The 19,251-nt window shown below is 37.5% G+C and overlaps 1 protein-coding gene across 1 annotated transcript; it reads left to right on the plus strand.

Annotated features, from left to right (window-relative positions):
- Positions 1–10,853: 10,853 nt before the first annotated feature.
- Positions 10,854–13,913, plus strand: LOC105050146 (floral homeotic protein APETALA 2). The gene is made up of 10 exons (XM_010930045.4): positions 10,854–11,642; positions 11,788–11,813; positions 11,971–12,001; positions 12,129–12,216; positions 12,326–12,471; positions 12,643–12,687; positions 12,767–12,858; positions 12,960–13,108; positions 13,216–13,404; positions 13,487–13,913. Exons 1-10 carry the CDS (start codon positions 11,101–11,103, stop codon positions 13,727–13,729), a joined length of 1,551 nt encoding a protein of 516 aa, XP_010928347.2. The 5' UTR covers positions 10,854–11,100; the 3' UTR covers positions 13,730–13,913.
- Positions 13,914–19,251: the final 5,338 nt, after the last annotated feature.

Genomic DNA, 19,251 nt, shown 5'->3' on the forward strand with positions numbered 1-19,251 from the left:
TTCTATTTTTCTTTCTTATATTTTCCTGTAATATATGTTTGGATTACTTTTGTGGCTTTCATCTTGGTACGTGATCCTCGTGGAATTTGGAGGTTTGGACCGCGATGTTGAGAGGATAAGGTATGACCAGCGGATACGCATCGATTGCTACAATTGACGCGTGATTTTGGGCAGCATGCTATGCTGCCTTCACATGAATGGGCATGACGCACATTAGCAGCCACTTCCATGCATGACATGTGTCTTCCGCAACATTGGTGGTCGGCTCTCACATTTTCCAATTAAATATGCTCAAAATGTGTCACATATTGATGAAGTAAATGCACAGTATTAACTGACATGCAAATAGCAAATTAGCAATCTGGTAGCACTAATAAGATCTTATAAACCACTCACAAAGGAGTTGTCTGGTGGATATCACCTAATACAATGGCATTGATCCACTAACCAATAGCTGTCCCACTGGCAAAGTTTAAGTGATTGGTAGCATCAACTAATCTGTCCAGATACTCTAAGATTGTTGATGGACCATTCGAAGCATAAGAAATGCAAGACACATGGCATAAATTTCATCATATGAAGAGTTTTTTCTTCTTTTTTTTCTTTATTTTTTCCAATCCAAACAAGGCATGTATTAGGCCATTAATTCTCTGATAAATGCATCAGATGCTATTTATTTGGACAAGATCTAGTAGCTCCAATGGAATGTTGTTGGTCCACATAGTGAAAATTGGGACGGGTGAACGAGGGGATTTCACCCCGCTAGCTAGAGTTCTCATGTACCCCGTAGTTGTTGAAACTTGGAACTCTCCTGCCTATGTTTATGTGGTTGGCTATCATGCATGGTACAATGAAGAAACTTGAAAGCAGGGGTTCGTCTTGAATGATGAGTCCACGAAGGAGTAAAAATTGGCTGCATTATTGGATTCATCAGTAAGTCTTCTTGCTCAATTTTTGAATGTTTTATTTTTTTAGTTCTCTTGGATGCATCCATACTCATATTAGTTAATTCATCCAATTTATTATTAAAAAAAAAAAAGAAGGTATAAATATGAAAGTTCCAAATAAGATTCATCTTTATTTTTCATGATTGTAACACTGTCCCATTTGCTTTAGTTTGAGTCATAGTTAATGCATACGAAGTTGTTGCAACAACTTTAAAGAGGACCATATACCTTTCTACTAAATATGTGCATTGAATGTGAATCTAGAAAACAAATATATGTATTGTTTTTGTTGGGAAAAAAATATTTAAATCAAACATTGGGTTTTACCAATACTCAATTTTTGCTTTTTTTTTTTTTTTTTTGATGCTTAAATTTAAGTCATCATATTTCTCTAAATCAACACTACACCTGCCAAATATAAGAATACACTTCCATAGTGAAGATTTGAGAAAATTGGAATAGCAATATCTTATAGGGAATGGTCCAGCTAAAAGTGGTCTCTTTACTAAATTATATGAGGATATTATTTGACATTTATTTTCTTGCAAAATACCATCTTAATCTCCACTGGCTAATTACAAGCCTTTCTTCACCTCACATGACCCCAAAAGTTCTCAAACTTTTTTTGCTTGTTCTTGGAAAAGTTAACCATTGGACGTTGTCCTGGCTTTTCTTTTCTATTGCTTTATTGCGAGGCTTGGAGATGCCTCTTCCACTGATGGTCCCCCTTCCCCACTTCCTTTTCCTTGTGGACCGTGGTAGGGGTTCATAAATTCTGGGAAAAGCAACATCGTTGGTTTCACATATGTTTCTCCCTCATGTTTAATGCATTCCTGGCCCAATAAATAGAATAAAATTTAGTATGGTATAACTTTCTTTATTAACTTTTTTTTATACTCAACAGGTATAACTAATTCAGATTAGCACAGAATAAGTCTTAAATTATTTTTGACTAAATTAATTTTATCTCTGTTTAATAATTATATAGTACCTAGCAGTACGGCTCATGCTGTCATCATATTTCAGTTAAAAAAACAAATATACTCATATTTTTATTGTTTTATACCAGAGTTATTCTATGGGGCTATTGCTACATGCATTACAGGAGGACTGAGATATCTAATTGTTGGAAATTAAAGAAATTGCTGATGCCTATTTATCTATCCAGGATTGATGAGAGAGGATCCAAATCCATGAAGCGAATTATAAAGGATCAGCAATACGACCACCAAAAATGAAGTAATGTCCAGGTCTTCCACATACACGAGCAATCCTGTCGTCATGTAACCAAATGGAATTGTAGCGCATTCGGTAATAATTCCAGTGTCACAACTGGAGATATCCCAAGAGTTGATAAAAAACCAAGCGAAGCGAACAGAGATTCGCTTGTCTTCCGGGGCCCCCAACCCCACGCAAGCAGATGGTCCAAACACGTTAAACATATCCCATCTCCAAAAGATATCCAAAGATAGAAATGGGTGGATATTTGGAATGGGGACCAGGGAGACACCCATATCAGTCTGCGACGCTACGTTAGGTGGTAGCATTCAATAACGGTAAAAATTAAAAAAATTAATGCAATATTTAGCACACGCATTGTGTTTTTTTTTTTTGTCCTTTTTTTTAATATATATATATATATATATATATGATAACTAGGAAAATAGTGGAGAAGCGTATTGCTTTTCGACTACCGGAGGTAACGGCAACAGCTCCCAGAAACGGACAAACAAGGACAGCAAGGGACAGGGGCCTAACCAGGCATAGATTCGCAGCCAAGTGGGGCACGCTTGTCACTTTTGGAAACCAGCAGGGCTCATGGAAACAGTAAACAGGTTGTCTACTTAGGCAATGATAATGCTCGTACCCTATGTGGAAAAAAGAATGATGTTTTATGATGTCTTGTCATGTATGCTATGAACAAGATACAGGTGGATTTGGTAGATCTAGGAGTGACTCGGAAGCTGTACAATGTCATAATATCCAATCTATTTTCTAATCAAAAATAGGTCAAAGTTGTACTCGGTTCTTCAACCCAGTCTAATGCTAACCGAACTAAAATTTGTTTACAGTGTTAGGTCCGGTTGATGACTTGTTGGTCTGGCTCAGGCATGGTATATAAATGAATCAAGGTTGAGGTATAACTACCAAACCAAATCATTTCAAGTTGAAGAAGATGACTCCTTGTGCGAAGTCCAATCCTAATGTGCAACAAGTTTTCGAGTTAGTTTCCCATGGGGTTAGATTAGATGTACTCGCTTTAAAATTATTTGCTCTGGAGGTCAAGCTCAAATGTTTAGCATCTGATCCTGATCGATGGGGTCCGATAGCTTTAAGAGGACGCAAGTAGGTGTGACTCAATTTTCTGATTGAACCAATCAAACAAGAGATCTTGAGCACTAATCGATGCTCAAAAGGAACAAGAAAACACCTTATGCTACTATTAATCCTATTGAAAAAAAGAAATTGAAAGTATACAGGAACTAGAATTGGATGTTCCTTGTGACGTTGGCAACTAGCTATTCATTCTGATCGGTGAGACGGTTCACCTAAATGAACCAATTTGTGCCGAATTTTATCTCTTTGTGGTCTGATGTCTGATCTAAGATAAGCAATATTAATGGAAAATTGAAAAAATAATTTATCCCTAGCGAGTGAGATAGAAATAATGTGTTATGTTGATAACTAAATTTAGGGACTTAGGCAAGAACGCCCATACTGGGATTGTACAGATTCCACCGTAACAAAAAAAAAAAAAAAAGTGCAAGGAATCGGACTCTCCGGCCAATCGGACCACGAAGCCGCCTACCACCCGCCGGATCTTAGCGATTTCCTGTCTTGGACCCAGCAGCCAACTTACTTCATACCTCAATATCGTACCAATAAACAAAGGAGTTTGGACGTGATTTATGAACTACATCTTCTAGGATTCCTTGTGTGGATTTCTAAACAACACAGTGTCCCTCCTCTCGTCTGGGAAAGGACCAAAATGTTATCTTGTATACGTTCGAAAATAGTACTTCGTAATTGGTAGTACCGTTTTGGTTGCAAACAATGGAAGGAATTTCACATAAGTAGGCCTGTGCCTCCCCAGATGACACCTCTGCCCCACTCCTTGGATGCCTGTCGCTGAAGAGATCGCCCTTGTAATGGATTGGTATATATTTACGGTTTTAGTTCTCCAAGTAATATATATATATATATATATATATATATATATATATATATATATATATATATAGGTATTTATTTAGCGGTCCCATCGTGGACCGGTACAAGGAAACCTTTCCCCATACCCCAGACTTGAATATTTGGTCCCTCCGCCACTTGTGGCGCGTAGGACATGGTCCCTAGCGTATTTATTCTAAGTTGTAAAATTCCGACGATCCCCCGATATTGGGATCCCGATAAGATCGGTAAATCAATGTCAATGTTCCGCGATTCTTCCCCACAGAGCGATAAATCAACACATTCAGTTAAAGAAAATTTGTATGTCCAGGTTCTTTCTTCCAATTTGATCGTCTCCTTCGTATATAAAAGTTTTTCTTCCCATGTAATTGTATCCTTCCTTGGAAGAAGCTGTCAAAAAGATTCAAGCGCCTATTCCAACATTCCCTTCAAAAAAAAAAAAAATCCCATTGCATTTGGTCATTCTCTTTTTCTAAAGAAAAAAAAAAAAATATATATATATATATATATATATAGACCATCTTTTCATCATCTCTTTGCAATTTAAAAAAAAAAATATTATTCTTTTTTGATATAAGCAAATGCTCAAATCGGTCTGGTACGAGAACATCTCAAAAGATCAAAAAAATAAAATATCTTATAAAACTCGAAGACAAATTTGACCCTAATGCCATATCCAGTCATCAATGCACTCAACCACGTAAAAGGCAATCCAATTAACGATGTTGTTCGCCTTCCGAAAGAACAATCTTATTTAGCATTGAAATGAACATGCTTCAAAGATATAGACAGTCTAATTTTCATTGCTATATGCTTTTATAATTAATAAAGAAGCCAACATTATTTCAATTTTACAAATTACAAATCTCAATTATATTTATCACAAAATAGTGGAGAGGTGAAAGTATCTATCTCCTACAATAAGAGATGTACAATTCTATATTATAAATAATTTAAGAATATTTATTAAGCTTATAGTCGATAAAGATATTAAAAATATGTATAAAATACACATCAAATTAGCTGTTGCAATAATTGAGATGGCTGTCAATCATTCTACATGCTTGAGAGGATTGAACGGTGTAGTGCAAGGAAAGGTGAAATTCAACAAACTGGCAGTGGAGAAGCCGGGAAGAGGGTTAGGGATTGAAAAATCACAGAGGGCATAATTATCCTTCAAAGATCGAAAGTTTAAATCATTTTTGCTATTGATGCTATGAAATCAATCCACTAAGATTGTAAGTATGATTAGGCTTATCCGCTCCTCGAAAAAATGAAGAGGGCGCTTCGTCAATGTGCTGATGTGTCAACTCAGTATATGTTCTGGGAGGCCAACAGTACAGTGGATTAGGTGGTTTTCTTCGTTGCTGACCACTCCAACGGTTGGAGCTAGCGTCCTCATGATGTTTACTTCCAGAATTTGAAGGATGTATTTTTTTGTGACTCTTTAGACTCACATCAAAATTGTGTGACTGTTCGTTTGTATCAAAAAAAAATATTATAAGTTAAGCCATGGTCCACTTATGGACCGGCCTTAATTGTCCTATAATTTATTTGTACTTATGTATGCATGGAAGGTATGCCATAAGTAAATTATACGGTATATCTGATCCCCTTTTGGGAGATAAGCAAACATTGTCACCTCAATCAATGCACAAGATGCATAAAAAAACCAACTTTAGTTGGCATCATATACCAGCATAACTATACAACGTGCATCAATTGATCAGCCATTGACTCGCACTTCAAAGGATAAGCGAACTAGTTGGGCGTCAGAATATTTCTCAAAATAGGTATGGTGCGTTTAAGCCAAACTATTTCTATCAGAAAAATCTTATGGCTCTGCGATCCTCTCCCTTTCTTTCAATGTTTAGGTGGAGCCCATCATGGTGATGCCAAGATGCCTTTTTGCATCCTAAGAATAGTGGAACTAATAAGTTAGAGCTTCAAATGCCCCTTTTCATGTCATCCCAAAATAGGGGTAAAAAAATAAAGAAGTGGAATTGGAAATGCAGCATATATGAAATAAAATATAAATTAAAATAAAAGATAACTTCAGGGAGAAGAAATGAAAAAAAGAAAGACAACTCTTTTTTTCTCTTACCGCTTGCCACCATCACCCATTCTCCCACCATCCACTATCTCCACACCCTTGTCCACCATTACTATTGATGCCTACCACCACTCAACATCTCTTTTTGATCTGCATCACCAATTTAAACGTCATCAATAATCTCCATCATCGATCACCATCATCATTTGCTGCTGCTAATGATCTTCATCACGACCTACCACTATTAATGATCTTCATCTCCATCTGATACTATTATTGATGTCCATCACTCATCACCATTTTTCTCTTTTAAACTATTTTTTCTTTATATTTTATTTTATATGTGCATATTTTTTTATTCCATTTTTTTCCTATCTTAGGATATGATGACAAGAGATATTTCTACAAACATACAGATTATTCATGTCAAAACCATCATCCACTATTGCTAATGGTCTTCATCACCATCCGTCATTGCTGGTGATGTCTATCTCTATCCATTACTATTGTTGACGTCCACCACTCATTATAACTTTTTTTTTTAAACTATATTTTTTTTAATATTTTATTTTATATGTGCATATTTTTATTCTATTTTTTTCTATTATAAGATAAAATGATGAGATATTTCAATAAAAAAAATTAAAATAATTTTTTTTATAAATACATGAATTGTTTGTGCCAAAACCAAAAGCCCATAATTTTTTTTTAAGCAAATATATTGTCCAATCATAAAATAAACACAACCACGAGAGTCGGTGTATAAAATAGGTAAGAATTGAGTGGAAGTCATAAAATTAAAATTTTATAATATACTTCATGTATAATTAACTACATATGCCGCAATCTAATTAGCTGCACTATTTATTTTTTAATAAGCACGTATCATCTTAAAAAAATGGAGGGAAAACAAAATTTGCCAATAATCTTATGCCAAAAAATGCGATCGAGAGTCCAAAAGTGTAGAGGCTGATAACCATCTAAATGTTGTCGCACGATCCCTCTCCAAAATAATTTATAAAGTTCTCAAAAGCTTAATAGCACATATCAACTCTTCCTATGTTGCTAGCGGTTCTATCATCAAAATCATGATATCAAAGATCCTAACTCTCCTTGTAGCTATAAGATGATCCATGGAGCTTCTGATAACAAAACTTAACCACCATAAGCATCTCTATTTTGGACGTTGCCATTGAAAATTAATTTTAACGGAACAAGGGATACTGGCTCCCAATAGAAATGAATCACTTGAGGGATTGGAAAGCATGCTAAACATGAGCCATAAGTTTTTCCTGTTATCAAAGCTTCATTTGAAGCAATAACTTGAATAAAATCCTAAGTCCGCACATAAGCTTTCATAACAATAATTTTAGGATCAATAGCTTTTTGTTGTCGCATGCCAAATAAGGGTGGCAATTAGGTTGAGTCAGATTATATGCGGATTGAGCCGGATGTATATTGGATCAAAAAATTTCAAATCTAAATCTAATCTATTTATTAAATAGATTAAGATTTAAAAAATAAATCTATCATATTTAATAAATAGATAACCTGATTTCACTTACTTAACCTATTCAATAAATAGATAACCTACTTAATCTGAATAACAGGTCAACCTATTTGATATGTTAACTTATTTAACAAATAGGTAACTTGCTTAATCTAATTTGATTCGATAATTAAATGAGTTAGGTGTATCAAGAAGTTGAAATCTGAATCTGATTTGATTATTAAATAATTTAAATAAAATATTTTATTAATGATCCGAATCTATTTAGCTCAAATCTAAATATACTTGTTACAGATTAAATATGAATTAGATTTACAGGTCCAACCACATTTTTTGCTGGCCTTAATATCAAACAATAATAACATTACTTAATACATACATATGTTTGCCCATGTTTGGTCTCTAATGATGTACGAAGAATGGCATGCAAAGATGTACACAATAGGCGCGCTGTGGGAAATTTCAACGGTGGATCATGGGTGGTTGGTTTTTGATCTACGTGGGATGATGGACGTGGATTAGCACCCCCGTTCCGCCTCCATTATTGGAAAGATCCAGGCAGCGGTGGGGTGTGGAGACCAGCGGTAAGCCTAGAAGGGTTTCTATCTCTCTTGCCGTCTCCTGGTTCGTTGGCGTCGAAAACGAGGTGCAGCATCTCAGCTGTCGGCGGTGATTGGCCCGTTAATGTTGGCGGAAAAGGAAAACGTAGCCCTCTCCCGTACTATTAGGCTCGATGTTTCTGGCAATACGCTCCTTTCTCTGAACAAAAAATCCTCTGCACTGGATGCCGCACGGGGCAGGCTTCTTATTTTATCCCATCTTTCCAATATCTATCTTTAATATATATATATATATATATAGAGAGAGAGAGAGAGAGAGAGAGAGGGACGGAATTTTTTCTACTAACAGCGTCCATGAGTCCCATGACTTAAAAAGTAAAAAATCATCTGCCTACATCCCCTCTGATTGCAAGATAATTATTTTGCTCCGACTATATAAGTTTATGCCAATAAAAATTATATTTTAAAAATTATATATCAAAATATTTAAAAATATATATTAGAATACCGCATGACTATTTTATTAAATACTTATAATCAACCATATATTATATTTTAGTAAATATTTTATTCTAAATATTATGTATCGAAAGGTGTGTATTAGATCGTTTTAAGTATATATAAAAAAATTTATAATATAAATTAAAAAATTAATAAATATATATTATTCGATCATAATTTTATATCGATGAATATGATATTTTAAAAATTATATATCAATTTGATTGAAAAAATATATTAAATTATTTAATGATTATTTTATGAGATATATGTTACTTAGCCACACAATATATATGGATAAATTGATATATCTAAAGATATAGAAGAAAAATTTTCATAAAAAAGAGATTCATAGGAAGAAAAAGAGATTATAGGAAAAGAAGGAAGGCCTCCTGGGGAAGAAGAGATCGCATGAATAGATGATCCTTTTTTTCATTCATGTGATTTTTATTTTTTTAATCATGAAATTGACTTAGTAAAAAAAAAATCTATCTTGATTTAATCTTAAAATTCTCTTTTAAGATAGAACGTTAGAGAGAACGTGGCAAAATAAAAAGTCAGCTCATATAATATCCGCCGGTATGTGAACCAAAAGATTTTTGTTTGTTATTCCTCCCTCCCATTTTCTGATGGGTTTGGCGGTGGATGCCTTCTACGGGTTCACTTAAAATACCCCTTTTCTCCCCTTTTTTTAAGCATATTTACCGGCCCTCTCCCTTCCGCCGGGGAGGCCAACACCCAACCGAAAACGCCCATTATTTTCCATTAAATTAGTGCACCAAGCGACGAGGTCTCATTCAGGTAGGAAGCCCACCACGTGAAAGTTAGGTGCCAGTTGCGAGATTATTAAACATCCCACAATAAACATGGGACTCAGGATGTGATTATAAAAAACATAGCACTTTGATTCCTAAACTAGCCACAGGTAGCTTTCTCAGCTATGGATAATTTTCGGTCGGATAAATTTTTAAATGTTCTCAGTCCATATAAATTATTCATCGTACATACATTTATATGTCTGCCTATTTTGACGATAGGCTTATATTTTCAGTTGAAAAGGTGGATCGCAAAACTTAATGATTGTCAAAAAACCGAACAGTTTAGTATTATTGATTGGTAGAGGATAATAATTTTGTGTGATGGAGAAATATTTAAACTTGGTCAATACAAGTTGGAACCATCTCATCTCCTCCTTTGGTACAAAAAAAGTTGAGGATTATTTTGATTTATTTTTATATTATATATTTTTTTTAAAAAAAATAAAATTATACATATCAAATTAATATATATATATATATATATTATTTTTTATTTTTATAAATATTTTTTTGTTATTTAAAAAAATAAAATTTTCTAAGTTTTGATATTTTAAAAAATTATAATTTATTTTTAGTTATAAGTACCGCCGTCATGTTGCTGGCATCATAATTACCAACTTGCCACCGTCTCCATCGTTGCCACTATCTTCATAACGTCTGTCTTAAAATTAATTATATTTAAAAAAAAATAAAATTGACTTTTGTTTAATGGGGAGGGACCATATGCGCGGGTTCGCAGGTATCTCAATAAACAAAAATTTTGACCGCGCTAATTTTGATTCTTTAAGGTTATCTACGAGGTTTGATGCTGGATTGGCGTTGCTCTTCTTCAGCATATGTGCGGAAAAATGTTCCTACGCTAATCAAACCTAAATGACTAGCTTCATTTAAAGTTGAAGATGTTAGATTCGAAGCGTGTTGGAGAATAACACTACTAATTAGAGGATGGGGGAAAGAGAGTAATACCAATGAGTCACTCGACCCATTGTGGTTCAGCCCTTTGGTGAAGGGGACACATGGATCATGCTTTTCGATTTGGTTAACGTGGGAGGTAAGGAAGGGATGGTTCCTTTGTTTTCCCATTTCCACCAGCATGAATTGTGGGTTGGGGGCTGTCAAAAAGGGTCGGAGAAGTGAATGGAACAACAGCCATCTCCATGACTCCTTGGTTCCCAACAAAAAGAAGAGGCCGTGAGGAAAACAAGCAGCAGAAGAAAGAGAAGTTTGGGGTAAAAGAGAGAGAGAGAGAGAGAGAGAGAGACAGGGGACATATATGGCCACCTAAAGGAAATCACCAAGGTTGCCTCCCAGTTTGGGAAAGCTGCTGCCTTTGGGCATTAATCCCCTCCTCTGCTGCTTTTTGGCTCAGTCCCTTGTCCTAGGTTTTGGATTTGAGAAGAAGAGAGGCAGAGAAGAAGATACTTTTGGGGGGGAGGGGGGCGAGGGGGTGGGGGGTGGTGGAGAGGAGAAAGAAAGCGGGTTCTTTTTAAAGGTGGGATTTTTACGAAACTCCGGTCTCTGGATGGCAGGGGATGGTGGGGAGCAAGGAGGACTAGGAGGCGAGGAAGCCAGGATGTGGGATCTCAACGACGCCGCCTCGGAAGAAGAGGATGGCAGAGAGGAGGCGAAGCAAGTGGCGCCGGGAACTGCCTCCGCCACCACCGCGGCAGACAACGAGAACGACGATTCCAGCTCTTCCGCCATCGTCATCGAGGCCTCCGACGAGGGGGAGGCCGACGTTGGCGGCGATGGGAAGCTTTTCGGGTTCTCCATCTCCGGCCAGCGGGACAGAAGCCCCTCCGTCGTCGTCACCCACCAGTTCTTCCCCCTCGGTGGCCCACAGGAGACGGGTGGCCGGGCCGGCGGGGCCGCGATGGCGCCGCCTCCCCGGGCTCACTGGGTTGGAGTCCGGTTCTGCCAGTCGCCGGAGCCGGCGGCGGTGGGGAAGGCCATGGAGGCGCCGCAGCCCGTGAAGAAGAGTCGGCGAGGGCCCCGGTCGAGAAGTTCCCAGTACCGGGGGGTCACTTTCTACCGGAGGACCGGGCGGTGGGAATCCCATATATGGTTCGTTTTCTCCTCCCTTCCTCTGTCTCAAAAGCTGTAAAAAGATGAGACTTTTGGAATTGGATTCCCCCGTTTGGGCTTTTATTTTTCATTTTTTCTCCTCTTCGAGCATTATATGAACCTATTCTCTCCCATTTTTGTGCAGGGACTGTGGAAAGCAAGTTTATTTAGGTATGTAGGCTTTGTTTGATGTCAGGAATATATATGAATCAATCGGAAAACTTTATCTTCAGTTATGGTAGTGTTTATGAATGTATCTTTCTTTTCTTTTCGTTTCTTTTTTCTTTGGCTGCAAGTGCTGATGTTTTCTATGGAATTGACTGTATAGGTGGATTCGACACCGCTCATGCTGCTGCTAGGTGAGTTGATCTACCTTCTCCTGACATGATTTCATTAATCAATAATCTTTTGCAATTAGTTCTTGAGACTCGAAACCAATCAAGACCCAGCCACCTTTATCTCTGAATTATAGATATTTTGATGCAGGGCATATGATCGAGCAGCGATCAAGTTTCGTGGGGTGGATGCAGATATAAACTTTAGTCTGGATGATTATGAGGAGGATCTGAAGCAGGTAAAGGGAGTGTTAGTGATATGGCTAAATGCGACATTATCCGACCTGTGTTATGGTATATATGCATGAATTGGAATCTAAGAAAAGGGTTATGGATGGTGGATGGCAGATGAGCAATCTCACCAAGGAGGAATTTGTCCATGTACTTAGACGCCAAAGTACTGGATTTCCTAGAGGAAGCTCTAAATTTAGGGGTGTGACCTTGCACAAATGTGGGAGATGGGAGGCTAGAATGGGCCACTTCTTGGGAAAAAAGTATGCCACAGCTACTTCTTCAATGGTTATTTACCAACTTCCTTTTTTTCCTCTTGGAGAACTTGCTTGTTGAGTTCATCTATGTCTCTTGTTGAACAACTGATGGTAATTGTTGTTTGTGAATACCCAATGGTTCCTCTGGTTTAATATATGTTATCTTTGTTCTGACAGATATGTGTACCTGGGCCTCTTCAACACTGAAGTGGAAGCTGCCAGGTATACTGGATTCTCTTTATTCTTACAAAGTAAGACAATGAATGAAATGTTTCTGAATAAGTTCCAATCTGTTTTGCAGGGCTTATGATAAGGCTGCAATCAAGTGTCATGGGAAGGATGCAGTTACCAACTTTGATCCTAGCATCTACGAGAATGAGCTTGATCTCTCGGGTAAGTTTCTCATTGGCTTCTTATTGTTTTATTTTATTGGCACTTGTTTATCTGGTTGATCATGCCTCAATTCTATTTAAAGTGTTAAACATTATTTGCAGCTGGCCGCACTGAGCACAATCTTGACCTTTGTTTGGGGAGCTCAGGCTTCAAAAGGAATCTTGAACCAGTGGATGAAGGCTTCAATGGAACGGATCCGCGAGTTCCAATGGCCTTTGACCCAGAATGGAATCATAGCAGTAGGCTGAAGGTATTAATAATCCACCTCTTTGCTGCATCGCCTCAGTGAAAACTTGATGAAATAACTTCGAAAGTCTCCTAACTTTCCACTATAATTCATTTTTATTTCCCTATTAGATTGGTGACAAATTTAAGCTGCCTGAAGACAAAGGAAGCAGAATCAATTATGCCTATAGCAATGCCTACATCCAATCTCCAATTCCTTTCGATGCCACTGAGATTTTCAAGCACCCACAGCTTCAGAGGAATGGTGACATGTACCCTATGTTCCTGCCACAGCAGTTTGATTCTTATGGTTTTCATCATGTGGGTAGCTCATTGTATAGTGTCTGTCATATTGCTTGAGACTCTGTAATCTAATCTTAACACTGCTTGCTTTGTGGTGCAGCATCCAGGCAGCAGTGATGGTCCAAGGATTGGAGGAGGAAGCCTTTCATTAGCAATTGGCACTGAGCAACAACAGAAGCATTCAGGTTGGGGAGAGCACAGAAACAACTGGCTGTCAGCTACCACCCTGCCTCCCCAAAAGTTCGCCATGGCCACTGATGCAGCATCATCAGGATTCCCACCACAGATAACAAAACTGCCGCCCCAGTTGGCAGCAGAAGAATGGTTTCCAGTCTCTCATTAGAGCCAGCTGAAACACTGTCAATATACAGTGATGGTATCTGTTACTCCATTGCTTATGAGCAAAAACTCTAGCATTTTTTTTGTTTCAGCTTTCATATATTGGGAGATGGCTTCCTGGAGGGTGGCTTTCTGTTTTTCTGGCCTTCAGTTAACATCATGACTCCTGATTAATTTGTTTGGTCTTATGATTTGCCTTCTCTCTCTTGGAATTTAATTACTGTTAGGTAAGGTCCAAAAGAATTGGACAACGTAAATGGCAGTGAAGAAATATTTGCACTGTTACCACTTTAAGGCTGGAGCTGAAGTAATAACAAACTATGTTGAGTCTAGAGCAACAAAGAAGATTGTCATTGAGATAGTGGAGATCTTCTAACTGCAATGAAAAAGAACAGTGTCTATTTTACAGGGAGAATACAATCAGAGGTAATGTGACTGCATCATAGGTTCTTTGAACCCGAGAAGGGCAATTATGGTGAGAGGGACATCACAACCCCATTCCAGGCCAAGGTGGAAGATTGGAGCTTCTACCTTTCTTTTGTTTTTTGCTTTTTTTGTCTTTTTTTTAATCTCTTTTTTATTATAATTTGGGTTGCCTGTCAGTATCATCTAACTCGTGTCTGGTTGGGAAGGTTTTAAAGAGTAGTCAGTATGATGATTCCAAACGTCTCCTTTGAGCTACAGGCAGATTTAATGGACTGATGGGAGTATTATTGCCTGTGTTATAGCTGTCCTGTAAGTGTTGTAATGGGTTAATTAATGCAGTCATCGCTTAAAATAACTCCATATTACTTTATGTTTATTTTTCTTTCTTAAAAATTATGTCTAACTTGGCAATATGTGGGTCTGTGGTGTTATTTTGATGTTATAAGCTTTGAATGAATCATGGTTAAGGCCTGACATTATTTTGGTTTGACTGCAGCAAGTCTATCAAATTTACGATACGTAGAACTCCCTTACAGATCATAAGGACATTGTTTTTATGATACGTAGAACTCCCTTACAGATCATAAGGACATTGTTTTTATCTTGGTCTGAGATAATTCTGTCTATCATGTATTTATACATTGATCGATTTTTGGAAAAAGAACCAGTTAGGTCTGTTGCTCTGTCAATACTTCTGCTAGAATTGTATCAGTTTTATTAATAAAAGTTTACTCAAATATCATCTTCTAACTTCTATTGATTTGTTAATTTGAATATTAGAAAAATCATGTAGACTTTTTTTTTTTGAGAGAGAAATCATATCCGTTTTACTACCTATTATTCACTTATCAACTTTTCTATGAGCTCTATTTAAGTAGATGTGTGTTGATAAATTGTCATTTTGTCTGCAAATAGCATTAACTTCTAGACCAAGACTTTTAATATTTTACACCTGATATTGAAGGCCCTAGAATCACTAAATATTAAAATTAATTAGTTTGAAATTAACAAACTTCATTGAAACAGTTTTGTAGTTAACAATAAAATAAAGGTACGAGACGAGAATTCCAATTTGGCTTACTTCTATACCGGTTATCTCAGTCAATTTGCATCTGCCATGATATCAAAAAGTGTGTGCATTTGAAAATTCCTCCAACTTGCATCACAAAGAGATCACCCACCGAGGTTGCCGAGACCTTGGGGTTTAAGCGCTCCCTTTTCTCTGCCTCACTACGTGGTTGAATAGGATGGTGGCTGTGGATCTCAACAATGGCCAGCAGAAAAAGCCTGCGGCTTTTCTACCTACCCTACCCCTTGGTTGACGTTACTTTAATCACATCACGGTCCTTGGCTCGTTGTGGTCCCGGCCTCTGATTAGAAGGGGGGAGATGCTTTCTTTTAACTCCATCACTAAACTATTGTAGGTCTCGTTCATATATTAAGCATTATGACTTGTAAATTGTGTGTCGTCACTGCAACTTGGATGGTGTTTTAATACGTGTAACCGGGCGTTTAAGTGTGCAATGAGTGACCTTTTTGGGTTGCTTGAATGGGTTAAAATGGGTGAGGCCCATGTATTCGGAGCTGCAGCACGGTCCCACCTACTGCAAGTGGTCTTGCCACCGAATCGGCTGGCAAATGTAGCATTGAGAAGGGGACGCGGGGAGGGGGCTTCACCGCCTTCACGTACATCCATTGCATAGATTGGAGTCTCTCATATTGCCATCACCTACTTGTAGGAACCCTCCTCTTCCTCTTGCTCACACTGGTCCATCACCTCTGGCCATGGTCCCTATTCTCATTTTACGGACTATCTATGCCGTGGTTTGTCTCCTTATCCCCTAATCCCTTCTTTTATCCCTCTTCTCTTCCATGCCTTTCATCTTATTCCTCTCTTCTCATCCTATCGCTTGTCCATTCTTTGCATTGACCAATCGCATATGTCCTTCTCCTCCTTCAATCTATCTTGTCGATCGATATTCGATGGAATTGATTTATCTTTAAGTCAAACCTTAAAAATAAAGCCTAATTTCTATCTAACCCTCCTCAATCCCTCTTCGCCGATCTTTGAGATTGGAGATCCTCCACGGTTGTTGACCCCACCCCTCACTCGATGCACTTAAAATCTAACCCTAACTCTAACCTTTAGTTTCCATCGAAACCCTATGTATCTTGATTGCTACTATTGTATGAGATATTTATTTTCAATCTGTTCCCGTCCTCATAGTTCTAAGCATGTATAGTTGTTGACATGATTGATATTTTATGGTATTTTAAATATCTAAGAAGGGGTTTGGTTGGGGGGAGTTGGGGTTAGGAATTGAAATTAGAATGGGATTGTGTGACTTCCATTCCAATCGTTTGATTGGAAGGAGTTCCATTCCGATTTTCGATTTCGATTTCAGAAAAAAAATGAGAATAGTCCAATCTACCTTAAACTTAATCCCTACTCTTCTCTAAGGATTCAAATTTTCATTCTGATTCTGATTTCAAATCCAATTCCGATCATAAGCAAAATGCTTCAGAGGATTTGGCTATTCTGATTCTATTTTTTATTCCGATTCCGATCATGATTGCAAACCAAACACCCGCTAAATATTTGATCTATTATCAAAGGTATATATCTTGCCTCTATGTTTTATCCTTCTAAGAGATGGCACCACTAGCGATCAAGCTCAAACTCTATTTTTGAACTCAATTTTCTTTTTGGATAAGATTAACCATGTATATCTTATAATCCGATAAGAATCAAGCAGGGTGATAGAAAGCCAATTTGATATAGAAGACGAAATTTATCTTCTTAAAAATTTTAATTTTTTGAGTTTATTTTTACTAGTTATATTTGTTTTACAAAATATAGACTTATTAGAAATAGAAAAAAAAAAATTGATTCGAATTATATAAGAACAGATCTCGTCGTTATGAATAAAGATTATGTATATTGGTTTTAGATTATCAATGAAAGAAAAAAGGGCCTCAATCCTATTTTTATAATTCTTCTATTTTCTTCTAAATATTTTTGGAGAGATTCATATTAAGCGGGTTAAAGAAAATCTTTCTTCTCCTCTGTTGCATCACCATGAGAAGCGGCAAGATAATGCTAGGTTCTCAGGGGCATGAAATGTGAGGGAGCAAAAGGAGGACACTGAGGATTGGGTTGGTATTCATGAGCAAATTATGAAGCATATATGGAAAGTTTACAAATAATTTTCATTTCTATGCTATAATACAACTTAATTTACTGTACTCATTTCATAACATTTCATGCACTTTATGCACATGCACCACTTTGTTTTGATGTCCAATTGCATGTTACCATTTGGTACCATTTCTATATTTTCACGTGCGCATGTGTGTCGCATTGTTAGATGGAAATCAAGCTGATAGAGCATAACAATCCCAATAATGTTCCCAATGGGACACCGAAACAAGGCAATGAGCTGGTTCTTCATCACATTCATAATTGAGCAAGCCAAGCTGGAACTCAAAGTCGACAAGGGTTTCAATAAGAACCCTGCCATCACTGTAGTAGTGAAAGCGGTTCATGAAGCCTTTCCTAGACTCGGTCTGATTTTGAGCACAAGGTGTAGAACTATTTGGACATTATTAGATCAAGGTTTGGTCAGATCAAGGAATTGAAAGACTTGAGTAGTGTGTCATCCCAGAGAAGAAGATTGTTACAGGAGAGGATCACTACCACCCCCATATGAAGGTAACACTTGTTTTTCTTCACTCATTTCCAATGAACATATAATGACATATGCTTATTTTCTATACCTGCTACACCCCAAAGGTGCCCCTTACTGGAACAAGTCAGTAGAACTTTATAAGGAAATGACAACCATTTATGGCAATGATGAAGCCATTGATGTTTTTTCCCAGCCCTTGTCCGACAAACCAGGGCCTCTTAAGTGCAAAGATTGAAGGACCTGGCGGTATTATTCCCATGACTACAGTGACATCTGATCTCAAATGGCTTCGTGGGCGGAGCAAGGGCCCAACCTCTAATGCAGCCTTTACTCCCATTTTTGGGTTTGTGGGTGGACATGGGGTCAGATGGGGTTGGGTACGGAGACCAGAGAAGGTGGCTCTCCATGTGACTACGTTCAGACCGAAAGCAGTGCCTCCGTCTCAAGCCAAGGTTGCAGGACCACTTGAGTACCAGCACCAACAGATGGGGAATCTATCCCCCTTCATACACACCACCATTGGACCAGCTATTTCTAGGTTGGAACTTTCTTACAAAAGGCTTTAAGGTTTAGGAAATGGAAGGGCACTTGTTCATCCATCGACATGTTTTGCATCAGGTTGGAGTAAGAGAGGAAAGAATGATGATCGGACGGCGGAAACAAGTTGGCTGATGAATTCCATGCATCACCATTTTGAGCGAGTGAAGTAGCTATGGAATCATGGCCATGTGAATCAATAGGAATGCGTTACTGCATCACTCCATGCTAATATTGTTCCGGGTTACTCTTTCGTTTACTAGTGGTGATATTTTTTGCTCTCCCACACTCGGATAAAGCTAGAAATACTTTCAATTTTCTTGTAGTCGATCCTAAAGTATAGTCTAAGTTTCTACTTAGATGGAATCACTAATCAAGTGGGTTGTTTCTGATCCAAGATCTGTGTAGATTAACTGCATGGTACTTTATAAAGCTCTCCCACTCACATTATTCTTGAACATGAATCATTTAAGCACTATCTAAGTGATGCTTATTAATTGTAATTCAATGATAATCTTAAGGCCTGAAGCTTGTTCTTCATGTCCTTGTACAACATAAATCTAGTTATATCCACAATTCTAATAGTTAAGCGGAAGATAATATAAACTAGGAAAATATCAAATAACTAAGGAATTTAGACACAGTGGCTTGTTTTGGGCAATAATTTTTGTGGGTTTCAGATAAAACCTGCACAATAGGAGTCATTTGACAGAAAGAGAGAAGTTGTGAGCATCAAGGAGGTTAGTTCCATCATCAATCCCAAATTTTGTAGTATCTTTGTAAGTGACAAGTATTAAGATGATCCAAGATTAGCTTACGCACTTAAGGATAGCTAAGAAATCCTAACATCTTAGTTGGCAAATTCTAAAATAAG

The sequence above is a fragment of the Elaeis guineensis genome, chromosome 8, assembly GCF_000442705.2.
Source record: "Elaeis guineensis isolate ETL-2024a chromosome 8, EG11, whole genome shotgun sequence".
In the NCBI taxonomy this organism is placed as follows: domain Eukaryota; kingdom Viridiplantae; phylum Streptophyta; class Magnoliopsida; order Arecales; family Arecaceae; genus Elaeis; species Elaeis guineensis.

Coding starts and splice junctions, on each gene's coding strand:
- LOC105050146 (XM_010930045.4), top strand. CDS start 11,101: ATGGCAGGGGATGGTGGGGAGCAAGGAGGACTAGGAGGCGAGGAAGCC. Junction 12,002..12,128: donor ACCGCTCATGCTGCTGCTAG/GTGAGTTGATCT, acceptor ATTTTGATGCAG/GGCATATGATCGAGCAGCGA. Junction 12,859..12,959: donor GAATGAGCTTGATCTCTCGG/GTAAGTTTCTCA, acceptor CATTATTTGCAG/CTGGCCGCACTGAGCACAAT.